This window comes from Drosophila innubila (genome assembly GCF_004354385.1).
Source record: "Drosophila innubila isolate TH190305 chromosome 2L unlocalized genomic scaffold, UK_Dinn_1.0 4_B_2L, whole genome shotgun sequence".
In the NCBI taxonomy this organism is placed as follows: Eukaryota; Metazoa; Arthropoda; class Insecta; order Diptera; family Drosophilidae; genus Drosophila; species Drosophila innubila.
The window spans coordinates 24,222,711-24,235,348 of NW_022995372.1; the positions used below are offsets into that span (position 1 = coordinate 24,222,711).

The 12,638-nt window shown below is 37.0% G+C and overlaps 4 protein-coding genes across 4 annotated transcripts; all 4 read right to left on the reverse strand.

The window, feature by feature from the left end:
• Positions 1–19: 19 nt before the first annotated feature.
• On the reverse strand, positions 20–7,622 carry LOC117782057. Its single transcript, XM_034618978.1, has 2 exons — positions 6,885–7,622; positions 20–31 (listed from the first exon to the last, which is right to left on the reverse strand). Exon 1 carries the CDS (start codon positions 7,492–7,494, stop codon positions 6,922–6,924), a length of 573 nt encoding a protein of 190 aa, XP_034474869.1. The 5' UTR covers positions 7,495–7,622; the 3' UTR covers positions 20–31; positions 6,885–6,921.
• LOC117782056 (adhesive plaque matrix protein) lies at positions 3,183–5,576 on the reverse strand. The gene is made up of 2 exons (XM_034618977.1): positions 5,464–5,576; positions 3,183–4,707 (listed from the first exon to the last, which is right to left on the reverse strand). The coding sequence occupies exon 2, from the start codon at positions 4,705–4,707 to the stop codon at positions 3,328–3,330; it is 1,380 nt and encodes a 459-aa protein (XP_034474868.1). The 5' UTR covers positions 5,464–5,576; the 3' UTR covers positions 3,183–3,327.
• A 621-nt stretch (positions 7,623–8,243) lies between the features above and the next one.
• LOC117782058 (cuticle protein 7) lies at positions 8,244–9,469 on the reverse strand. Its single transcript, XM_034618979.1, has 2 exons — positions 9,023–9,469; positions 8,244–8,953 (listed from the first exon to the last, which is right to left on the reverse strand). The coding sequence occupies exons 1-2, from the start codon at positions 9,023–9,025 to the stop codon at positions 8,504–8,506; spliced, it is 453 nt and encodes a 150-aa protein (XP_034474870.1). The 5' UTR covers positions 9,026–9,469; the 3' UTR covers positions 8,244–8,503.
• A 1,115-nt stretch (positions 9,470–10,584) lies between these two features.
• On the reverse strand, positions 10,585–11,966 carry LOC117780470. The gene is made up of 5 exons (XM_034617020.1): positions 11,858–11,966; positions 11,502–11,807; positions 11,289–11,440; positions 10,846–11,097; positions 10,585–10,784 (listed from the first exon to the last, which is right to left on the reverse strand). Exons 1-5 carry the CDS (start codon positions 11,910–11,912, stop codon positions 10,662–10,664), a joined length of 888 nt encoding a protein of 295 aa, XP_034472911.1. The 5' UTR covers positions 11,913–11,966; the 3' UTR covers positions 10,585–10,661.
• Between the last annotated feature and the right edge of the window lie 672 nt (positions 11,967–12,638).

The window sequence follows — 12,638 nt, forward strand, 5'->3', positions numbered from 1 at the left end:
CAAACTGGACTTTTGTCCTATGTATCAATCACTCAAGGGATAAGCTGAGTATTTCGGGTACTCACACATATGTACTCACTCTTTCACCACAACATGTCATTCAAATAATGAACTTGACAACTAGTTCAGTCGAGTGAAAGTAAACTCAAAAATAATTCAAATATGACACATATCATTTATTAAATAAATTGCAAAGATTTATTCCTCATTTTATTAAATGGCATTAAATAATAATTTCAGATTTATCGTTTTGTTAATTTGCTTATCAATCCAGTAATATAGTTAATTAACGTAATTCATAAAATTTGTTTAATTTACTTTGATAAATTTATGATAAAGTAGTTTGGTTTGGAGAATCGGGGTCATTTATATATTTTTTTTCGACTTGCGTGCATAGTCAATATTATTTGTATACCCTGCAGCTACAAAAGTGCTTCTATCGGGTTAGCCTAACTTTTGCACCTATGTGTAATTGTCAAAAGAAAGCATGTCATTTCTTCAAATTATACTCTGTACTGAAAGCTAATTTTCGACCGATTGTTCCTATGGCAGCTATATTATATATGGAACCGACTTAAACCAAATTTGGTTAAAACGTACAAAACCAACTTAAATGCATATTCTATTGGTTAAGATATCTCAAAAAACAAAAAACATTTCATACTTAAAGTTGATTATTGACCGATCGGTCCTATGACAGCTATATAATATAGTCGACCGATTTGGACAAAACCAAGGTAAATGCATATTCTATCAGTTTGGTTAACATATCGCAAAAAACAACAAACTTTTTCGTACTATGACTTAATTTTAGGTAGAGCGTCTTTATTGCAGCTATATGATTTGAACTAAATTTGGTCAGGATGTATAAAACCAGCCAAGATGCATATTCTATCACTTTGGTTCTGATATCTCATCAATCAAAAAACTTTTTCGTACTAAAACTTTATTTTCGATGTATCGTTCCTATGGAGGCTATATGATATAGTGGTCCGATCCAAAAATAGTATTTTATAGTACAGCGCAAAAGAGAAGTGGCACAAAAAGAGAAGTGCTTCATGATTAGTAATTTTTCCAGAAAAAATTGACTGGAACGGATGAAATCGAAGAGTTGCATTTACCTTATAAAGCTACTTGGTCTTATTTAACTGGAAGTTCCACAAGAATAAGGTCATGATGGGTCAGTTTGGCAGTGGAGAATATCACTTATGTTATTTTAATAGGAATTGTACGGTAATTAGAAGCAAATAATAAAATGTGGGTAATACATTTAAAGAGTGTTTTTTTCTGACCCAAATACAGGATATTTGCTAGTCAAAATTTTTTACCAGAGGCAGAAAATAAGTGCATGTTATTTAGTTAAAATAACAATATATAATTAAAGCAATTAGTCGATCTATAATAATTACAAATAAATAATGAGATTCTAAAAGTTAAGCAAATTTGTCAATTTGCCATGGATAAGTTAAGTATACGACATCTCGATCGAATGTGCAACAAATTGCACATTGACATTCAGACAGCCTTCGACGAGCTTTGGCTGTTTTTCCACTTAATTAATTAAGCACGTTGCAACATCCGTCCGTATGCCACACAAGCCAGCACAGTTAAATCTTGTCTGGACTTCTATGGATACCAGTTAGTGTGGGGAGGGCGGGAGGTAAGCAGGAGAGGCGAAGAGGAGGAGTGGGGGGAAGGAGGGTGTGGTGCGTGTGCTGCCCACATGCCACACGCCTTTCGCGGGCACACAAATCAATGCGACACCGCACAGACCGAGCCATAGATCGTGCCAAGTGCCAAATGCCGAGCAGTGTTGTCATTTTAGCTTTTTTATAGCTAGAATTAGATATGCATGTTCTGATTGCAAAAGCTAGACAATTAGAAGAAAAGATTTTCCAGATTGTTAAATTACTTCAACTTAAAAAAATCAATATACACTAATAAACATAAACATGCAAATAATATGTAATTGAGTTATTTGAATATTTTAAAACAGGAAATATTTAGAATATATATTTTAATTTGGTTCCACCTTACTGTAAAAACAAGTAAAGTAAACAAGATATGAATATGAAATATTTCTGCATCATTTACTCAATAAATTATGTTTTGTGAGTAATGACAGTCTTGTAGTAACCGAGTACATGATATGGTATTCTAACACTCCTGCCGTTTTTTAAAAATCTAAGATAATGCTCTTTTTTAAAATCTATTTCTAGCTTCTAACTTTTTTTTTTTTTTTTATTAAATAAATTACCTTTTTAACCCTTGAAATTCTGGCAACACTGGTGACAAGTGGCAAGTGAAAAGGCGCAGCATTAAGTCTCGGATCGAGAGTCGAGTCGAGTCTCAAATCGCAGCACGTAGGTAAATTCGATATGAAGTAATAAGCGGACCCCGTTGCGTATCTTGCGCCACATTCATTTAGAACAAGATTACGATTGCAACTTGGCGACTCGTCGAGTGCTCCACGCACTTTGCATCCACTCGATTCGACTCAACTCAACTCGACTCGATTGAAGTTGCAGTGGAAATTGAAGTTGAAGTTGCAGCAGCACGCGGCACGCCCGCTGTCGTTAGCTGTCGCCCAACCCAATCAACAATAACAACAAGAACAACAACGACATACCCAGTTTATACTCTGTATATAAATTTAAGTAGACTCCATAAATAATAAGTTGTGTCTACTTAGCGACATGTACATTCTTGTAGATTGTGCGATATCCAAATACACGTACACTTTTAGAGTGACCATACTTAACACGCAGTGTGTTCTTGTGTCATTTATTGGCATTAATCGCTTACTTTGTTGCAAATAATTGTACCTAACTCACATACATGGTGTTGCAAGTGGCAGCGGCAGGTCATAATATGAAGTTACTTCCTGTCAACGGGATCACTACAAAAAAATCTACTACTATTGCTCGAGCAATAAAAACAAAATTTAGAGCACTGGAACTAGGACAGGAAGCAACTGTAAATAATGCCCCGAAAATACTCTATAGAGAAAAATATTTTTAGGATAAATAAAAATATTTTTTTGCATACATAAATGCTGAGCTAGTCGTATATATCCAAGAAACGATCTCATGATATGATCTTTAGTGAATTAGTTCTTTGCGAAATAGTCCTAAAGAAGGCTAATATCCTGTCAAGAGCGTATTATGTATAAACATGGATCATACATATGAATATGTATGTATTTTAATAAAAATGAATAGAACTATTAAATAAATACATCGACACACATACAATTAGTTCGAAATATAGTAGCTCTAAGCCTAATAACCACTAGTAACAACTGAAGGTATCTCCTTCACTCCATCATCAGTAATCCAAATCCCTCACCTGGTTGCCAAAGTCCTTGAGATAGTTATCGATGGCCAGATCGAAGGATGATGACGATCCTCGTTTGATTGAATTCGATTCGGAATTCTCGTAGGACTTGTCAGGATACGCCTCTGTCTGGGAGGGATATGACTCGGTTTGTGGCACGGTAATGGGAACGGGCTCTGGGGCTGGTGCTACGTATGACTTGCGTTGCTCGGGTTCGGGTGGTGAAATGGGATAGGATGTGGTGCTGTCATAAACGGGCGCTGTAGTGACTACCACCTCTTTGTAGGGCGTCTTTGCCTTGGCTATGGCACGTGATCCTGACACTACGGCAGAGGCGGCGACTCTCATAGTCGGACCCGCTGAAGCTACTACCGTACTGATCACCGGCTTATACTCCGGTTTGTACTCTGGTTTGTACTCTGGCTTATACTCCGGCTTGTACTCCGGCTTATAATCCGGCTTGTACTCTGGTTTATACTCCGGCTTGTACTCCGGCTTGTACTCTGGTTTGTATTCCGGCTTGTACTCCGGCTTGTACTCTGGCTTGTACTCTGGCTTGTATTCTGGCTTGTACTCTGGCTTGTACTCTGGCTTGTATTCCGGCTTATACTCCGGCTTGTACTCTGGCTTGTATTCTGACTCTGGCTTATACTCCGGCTTATACTCTGGCTTATACTCTGGTGGCGATGGGGAGTAGTAAACCTGTGGCTGAGCTGGTGCACTTGCAGGGTATCCCTTTTTCGTGCCGTACGCTGTGCTCAGCAGATTTGCCAGTTCCTCCAACGTGTAGTTGGGGGCATTGATATTGCTCACAGCTGGCGAGGATGCGGATGCGGATGTAGCTTCATTGTAGACCAGGGGATATGGTTTGTAGTTCCTTGGGGGTGCTGCATACTTGGGATAGTATTTCCTTTGATGTGAGTGGGTATACTCGATCTGTCCACCCGGCGCATAATCCCCTGTAGATGTGATCTGCGTGATCTGTTGCTTGGGACTTGCCACCGACACCTTGCGACAGAATTCCTTGCAACCCAACTTACACTCGCAGTAGCATTTCTTGTAGGTAGAGGGTGTGGTAATGTACGGTGGAGCAGGTGTGCTTATGTACGGCGTAGTAGTTATGGGTGCTTCTGTTGTTGTGGGTGTTGTGATTGTCTCTGTGGTGGTAATAATCGGCTCTGTTGTGGTGCTGCTGGTTGGCGGCACACTTGTAGTGGGTGGTACACTCGTTGAGGTACTTATCTCACTGCATGGCACCTGTTCCCAGATCTCCTGTTCACACTCCGCACAGTACTCCGGAAAATGGGCACGGGTCAAACTGAAAGCGCACAACACGAAGAGCGCAATTGTAAAATTGTTCCGCACAATCATCTGAAAAATTTGCGTGAAAATTGTTGGTTCAGTTGCGGTTTAAGGGTCAATGTTCCCAATTCCCATTTCCCACTTCCAATACGAATACTCATCGATTAGGGTCGACTCTAGTTTGTGTTTACTCGACTACTCTTGGAAAGGGTAAGAAATTCTTTTGTTACGATATGTAACACAATGAAGACGACGTTTGCTTATTTTTTCGGAGTGAGAATCATTTTAATATATCGCCTTAAAGAAGAGAAACTTTTTCTTATAGTTTGATAAATTTTTTTATTCAAAGCTAGTAAATGGGTTTTTAAATCTCAAATTAATTATAAGATCGTTATTTGCTGGCTTATAACACTCATATAATCGTTTAACTGTCTGAATAACTGACATTATCCCTACCATTTGAGCTCTTTACTGGTTGATTAATTTTTGTAATAATATTATAATAATACGTTATAAAAGTTTGAAATTTTTTTCAACATTTTAAACCGTATAAATCAATCCATGTTAAATTATCGCCTTTGATCTCTAGACTGGCTAATTCATTTTAATCAAATCATTAAAGCTGATGGGATTAATTTGATCTAACAGATGATTCATTACAATCAAAACCGGATGGAGCAATCTAGATACTAATCAGATTATGAACTAAGTACCATTTATGATTGATTAATTTGTATTAAAATTTAAAATTTAAATATCGGCAAGGGTATTCACAATTTGTTTTCCCAAAAAGATAGCTTTAATTTACACTTGATATTGTTTTACCTTTCAGCAGTATTTCAATAGAGTTGCTGGTGCCGGATAACTTTGGTGTGTGTTTGTCGTTGTGGTTGTGGTTATAGTTATGGTTATGGGTCTTGTCTCGTTGGTCGCGTGCAACTTCTTTAATGCAATTTGCTGAATAGCTCTTAAATACGTTTTGCTGGCTGCGAGCTATTTGCGAATATTACAAATGGGTCGCGGAAGCGTTGCCCCCATCACGTTCCAAATACTAGGCTTGCCGACTGACATGGGGGCCATCAGCTGGGTGGAGAGGGGGTAGGTAGGGTAGAGCGACGCCAACGCTCAACTGTTGCTTTGATAACCACATCAAGACAATCACAGTAATATTCTCTGTGCTTCCGTAAAAGTGAAGAATTTCATGCATTTCTTAGCAGCTGATAACGCGCCGAGGGTGGGGGAAGTGAGTGCGATGGAGAGAGAGAGAGAGAGAGAGAGCGAAATACATCTGAGGCTCATTGTCATTACTTAAGAATTTTCTGCTCATCTGCTGCCTAATGTATTCTACTTCCAGCTTAAGTTCCACTTACACAAATTAGCTTCCACATTTGGTTCCACTTCTAGTTCAATTTCTAGTTCCAATTCTTGCTCTGCACGCATTGAACATTTTTTTGTGTCTGAAGTTTCAACGTTGACTGCTCACTGGATTTATAATTTCTGGCATTTCTCACTTCGCTCTATCTTTTGTGTTGATTGTTTTTTTTTTTTTTTATCAATCTGCCGATTAGGTTATCAATTGGGAAACAATTTTGTGAGTCTGCACACGTACAGCGTCGATATTCATAGCAATATTAAACAATATGCTTAATAATATCTTATAAAATATGCTTAGTACTATTGTCTACAGTCTGAGAAGTGTCTGGCCATACTTTCGACTCAAAAGAAATATATTTTTTTGGTATCCAATTTGGACTAATTTTTGATTGGTCATGGGTTTATCATTTTACTATAAGTTCTACGAGAGGCAAAATATCCTCCAACAATTTACAGATATTTTTCTAATACGGTTTCAATTCTTATCGTCAAACAATTTTCCAATTATAGAAAGTATTTCCTGATCAAAGTATCACTAAAGAAATTATCTTTGTTCCTTCATTTATAATGCATTCGAATTTTTATTAAAAAGAAACTAAAAAAAAAAAAAAAATTAATATATAACATCTAAATAACTTGAATTCAATTTTGAATTACATAAAAACTAATCAAACTTTTTGAAAATGTTACAACAAAGCTTTTTAAAAACTAAAAAACTAATGGCTCTTGGCAATATAAAATTAAGTTTTATTTTTACTTAATTTGTAAGAACAGTCTGATGAACTTGAAGTTTATTTATGGGCAAATTCAATGAATAATGAAAAAATTTAGATGAAGTCTAAAAATGATTCAAACTAATCGGAAATTTTAACAAAAATTGAATTAAAAATTTAACAGAAACAAGAATTCTTAACTTAAGTTGGCAACACGTTTCTGAAAGGGTCTGGCTCCAGCATAGACCTGAACCTTTGGATGGATGCTTCTCTTATCAAGCGGCGCAGTTTCCACCTCCATTTCAGGTTCTTCCGTCTTTTCTGCCTCAGAATTGCTGCGTTTTCTTAGCTTCTCCCATATGGGTCTGGGAGGGGAATCTTCGACAGCTGTGGCACTCACACTCGCACTGGAGCTGGCGCTGGGCATGACCAGGTCAATGGTATCGGTGGCATTGACGTCACTCGTGAGACGTCGGAGCATCTCTCGATAATGCGGTTGATCCTCTGTAATGAACTCTGGTTCGTCCTCTGGATTGAGAATCTGATAGTTGGGTGTGCCCAGTTCAAATGTGGTTACATCGCCATGCTGGATTTTGTTCTTTAGCTCCGATGTATCCCAGCCGTATTGTTGCAATGGCGCCATCCATTTTCCATCCAAGTCTTTAGCCTTGGAGACTACAGTTGTAACAGATCCCAATGCAGTGAGCATTAAGATTACAGTTACAGCTGGTCGTGTCGTCAAAGCGTCGCTCATTTTGGTACTGATCATTCATCCCAAAACAGCGCCATCAATCGTTGAATTTTTAATCTAAACTTAATAGAAGTACGACTCTCTCGGTCTGCACGTGCGTCCCCCTTGATAGAGTTGAAGAAAGACACAGAAGAATTGGGTGTACGTGAGATAATCGACTTCAAAGGTGTCTTGATGTCTCGTCTGTAGATAGAATTAGTTTATCTCTGGATTCTGTTTAACTGCAGCCAACCGAGCAACCTTATCTAACGATGACACATCACAAATCCAAGTACGAGTGGTAAATGGGTCTTATATCATTGTATCTCAATGGGTTCTTGTTATGACTAATCACACTAACATTATGGCGTCACGGAAATCTCTTTCAACCGCAGTTCTTAAAATTACACGAGTTTCTTTTGAAAGAGTTTGAGGTTATATAATATTTGATGTTATAATAATTGTTATTGATTATAGTCAAAAAATTTATTAAAATATTTATAAGACTTAATATAAAAGAAAGTTTTCTTAGACCAATAATGTTGACTAAAAAAATTTTAGTTTGAAATAACGCATTTAAAAAAAAACCAATTCTTCAATCAGAAGGAAATTTAGATATAACGGGTTTTGAATGCAACTTTAACTGAAAACTTGGAATAACAGATTTTACTCAAGACAATCAAGCTGTTTAAATTCGCATCGAAAGCTTAAAAAATATAAGTTCTTTTAAATTAAAAGATTAAACAGTCTTGAAACTTTGTAATCCAAAATAAAAACTCATAGTGATTTTTGTGTTCTTCTACAGAACAGATTCAATGTAATTATATGCATATGATGTAAGCACGTAAGTATGTATGTATCTTTACAATGTGTGTAGAGCTTTGATGTACAAAATAATGTAAATTAATGTATGTATATAACTTAATTGTGATGTATGCGAATGCGAATGGTTGGCACCTTGGAGATATTTTTCTTTTTGCTGCTCAAATCATGATGTTGTGATGTAGTCGATGTATGATCAGTTGTTGAGAATGCTTTGTAGAACACTCTAGTATTTGTATTGGGCTGTGGGTCCCGATACCGATACGTAATTACCCTCAGAGGGTTCGTGTGCCTTGAGAATAGCCTTTGGGGCATAGTGAACCAGAGGAAGCACAGGTGTCACAATCTTGGTGGCAATCAGTTTCTTGTGCTCAATCTCTGGTTGAGGAATCTTAATGTCAGTCGGCTCACGTCGGACAACGGCATTGAAGCCGTTGTGGGCATCCGATGTGTAGTCTACGGTACGGAGATAACCATCAGCATCGATGAGAGTGTATTGACCCTCGACCTTGTCGTCCTTGCGTGTCTCCTTCTGGCTCTTGATGTCGCCAGTGTGCGGATCGTTGACTGCCCAGTGGAATTCATAGGCAACTGGTCCGTAATCCGGCTCCGGGTGCAACTCAACGGCCCAAACGGCTCCGGTCAACGCCAGGCAAATGCAGAATAGATAATTGAACTAAAAGGGAAAGAATAATAAAGAAATGTATTAAAAGGATACTAACAAAATAAAACATACTTTTCTCACCATTTCAAACTGAATTTTTAACTCAAGACTGAAGAACTAAAGAGCTGGAGAGCTGGAGAATTGTGTACGCACACGTCGCTGATCGAGATCGTTGTAATTAATCTGTGTAGTCCTCGGTGTTTTTATACTCTGTTGCGACTCCACGACAGCCTCCAATGTCTCAATCTCAATCTGAATGTGGTCTCAATGCATGTGGCAACAAGATAAACTCATTCAAATGCCTCCCAATAGCACCGCTAACAAGAAATTTGGAACGCGCTCATTAAGTGAGTAAAAATAATTAAACATGAAATATGCTAAGTGCTGACTGGCTAAAACCAAAGTAACCAATATAACCATTTAGTGTGCTTTGACAAGTATTGATTGGAGTGAGTAAAAGAAAATACAAGTACATAGGACCATCTAGTTGGCTAATCGCAATGTTTATACAAGTAAGTATAACCTGTAAAAATCGAAAAAGGGTATATATAAGAATCATATGAATGTTTTCAAATATTAGCTATGCACACTGAAATTTCATAATAATAATTCAAAATATTAAAATGCAGGGTATATCCCAGTCAATCTCCTGTCTTAAATTATTAAATAGAAACTTTTTCACTTTAAGCTGTTTCATTAAAATTCCTTAAGGTACTAAAGTTGTTTAATTATTTATCGAATCAAAACATTGCTCAACATCTATAAGTTATTGCGCGATATCAAATAGATCATAAAAAATACTTGAAATTGTTGTTATATATTTAATTTTTTGGCAAATTTGCGTGTGCCGTCGGTTACATTTTTTAGATCTTCCAGACCGCTTTAACTAATTGATGTGGCCATAACCTGTTTGATGCCATTAACAAATATTTTAATTAATCGCCATTAGACGATGTTTGGCTTATTTGATGGTTTAAAATTCAGGTTGCGCCATCACGTTTTCGCATACTTTAAAGTTTTATTAATTATTTTAGTTTCTTGTTTTAAATATGATCGTATGTATAAATATTCAACATGTGGCCAACGGCATGTGCACTAGTAAGGCGTAACTTGCTTGTAACTAGGTTAAACATAGTTCAGCAAAGTGCGTAATAAGATCGATTTTAGCATACTTGCAATGCATTTGCAATGTCTTTAACATAACATTAATCAATATACTCGACAGTACTGTTGCTGTTATTGGCACGTTGATCACTAGACAGAACGATATTATTACAGTTATTAGCACTCGAATGATTAAACAGCACTGTACTGGTACTTTTGATAAACAGTGAACAATGTCCAGGACGACACTGTAACTGTTTTTCGTACTTTGATCATTAGGCATAAGATTGCTATTACTGTTATTGGTAATCTAATGAATAAAAAGGATGGTACTGTTATATTTGCAAAACAGTAATCAATAGACAGGACTGCACTATTACGAACGATTACAAAAGAATTTATGTTTGTTTGATTAGTTCATGTCATACTTCTTAAAATGAAAAATCAGTTGGATTTTCCCTGTATTTAGACTTACATATTAATTATATTTTAAATATATATAAATTAATTTTTAATTTTATAATTTAAAGCAGACTAATTGTATTATTGACATTCAGTCAACACTTGAAATCATTAATCCACTTAAGAATATGTTAGAATCATAAGTTTAAATCATTTAAACTGTTTCCTTCTCTTGCTCCTCCTCTTTATCCAATTTGGCGCGCACTGTGCGTTGGTAACGTGAGCGCAAAAGCTCCCGTCTCAGGCAATTGCTCTCTGCTTCGACAGTTTTTATAAGCTGCAATCGAATTCGATAACTCTGTAGTTGTGTCAATCGCTAACTGCTTGTTTACACTTACGCTGTGTGTCATGGCGGCGCGTTCCAATGAATCTGCATCGGCATCATCGTGCTTGAGAAAATAATCGCTGTTACATGAGGAGGCAACATTCCGACGATACTCGCGGCGGGCTTCTCGAGCAACAGTATCTTCTGGCTCATATTTGGGTGGTGGATCATCCACGATATCAGCTTGTGAAGCAGTCGCTAGTTGCGTTTTTAATGCCGCCAGTTCCTCACGCAAACTTTGATTCTGCATTTCCAGTAAATCAACCTGTAAGTATTTAATGATTATAAGTACGATGATATACTCGAATCTATGTCAACTACTCCAACCAAATTAAAAATATAAATAAGAATAAATTGTATTTTAAATACTGTGGGTGTGATAAATGTTTGAATTGTAACTAATACAATATGCCCTAATACGCTTTGTGAAAAGAGTATAACTAGGTATGTACTTACGCTCTCCAGCTCAAAGTCCATTTCATCAATAATGTCATAGGACTCGTCTAGCGCCGATTGCATCTTTGCCAGCTTCGCTTGCAACTGTTGCAACTCTACATCACAGTTTTCGCTCTGCTTTGACTGTCGCTTTTCCAACATCATTTTTTGCTCTGCTTACGTTCAGAATCATTTGGAATTATCTTGTGCATATATTGAAATAAGAGTACCCACCAGAATTTCTCTGTTCTACAGCTGATTTCATAACAAGACCAGTAAGTGTCTTTTGCTTTTTAAACATATCTTCCAGCGCCTTGCAACGTTTTATCTTTTCCAGATATGCATCGTGCAACTTGTTGTACTTCTTCTTGTGCAACTGCAACGTGTCTAATATGTTATCGCGTTCTTCCTCCATCTGAAAGGCCTTGATCTTGGCCTCCACTTGCACGGAGGAATTGGTATGCTGATCAGTAGAAACACGATTTAATCTATGACGCAGCAGAAGATTCTCTTCCTCTAGTCGTGAATTCTGTGATTTAACTACGAGAGAGGTTAAATAGAGGAATTGGTTGAATATTGCGTATACGCACCAGCGGCCAGCTCTGCATAGAGCATTTGCATGGCGGACGACGATGGTCTCTCCATATTGGAGTACAATAACTGACTGTTTTCATTACTCAGAAGGGCAAACGTTTTTATCAGTTAATGTAGAAAATGATAAGATAAACAATTCATTGCAATTGCTTACCTATATTGTTGCCACACCACAAAAGATTTATAATTTTTAGCAAACGATGTAAAAAAGTTCCACTTGCTGTATCTTAGGTAAAATAAAGAAACTAAATTATTAATATTATTATTATAAAGAACAGTGTCTTGCAGCCCTGAACGGACATTTAACACCAATTTGTTCCACAACCCCTTTAACTCGAAAGCTTCAAAAGCTCAAGCTCTCTTAGGTTTCGATATTAACTAACACATATTTGGGTGAACCAAAAATAACAAAAATTATTTATTATTATTAACATTTTTACAATTGTTCGACATATTAATTTAATAAAAATATAACTAACCATAATAGACAGTAATTTCAAAAAGAAATCAGTTCAATTTGAGCATAGTCATGGAACCATCTGCCAACTGTATTACCAGGCGAACAAAATCGTTAGCAACAGAATATTTGGGCAGGCTTTAAATTTAAGTGCAAGCTGTGATTAAGAGATCACTCGCGTGTGTGTTTGTGGTTGTGTGAGTGAAACACCACGATGATGCAGAAAGAGCAGCTCTGCAAGTTCTGATCAAGCGTCCGATACACCAGGCGAACATAATTAACAGCAAGAGATCCAATGAGTGAGCGTCAAAGTCAAATGC

Excerpts from the sequence above, each read along its gene's own strand:
- LOC117782056 (XM_034618977.1), bottom strand. The coding sequence starts at position 4,707 with ATGATTGTGCGGAACAATTTTACAATTGCGCTCTTCGTGTTGTGCGCT.
- LOC117782057 (XM_034618978.1), bottom strand. The coding sequence starts at position 7,494 with ATGATCAGTACCAAAATGAGCGACGCTTTGACGACACGACCAGCTGTA.
- LOC117780470 (XM_034617020.1), bottom strand. The coding sequence starts at position 11,912 with ATGGAGAGACCATCGTCGTCCGCCATGCAAATGCTCTATGCAGAGCTG. Across the intron at positions 11,808-11,857 it reads CTATGCAGAGCTGGCCGCTG|TTAAATCACAGAATTCACGA; the intron begins GTGCGTATACGC and ends CCTCTCTCGTAG. Across the intron at positions 11,098-11,288 it reads TGGACTTTGAGCTGGAGAGC|GTTGATTTACTGGAAATGCA; the intron begins GTAAGTACATAC and ends AAATACTTACAG.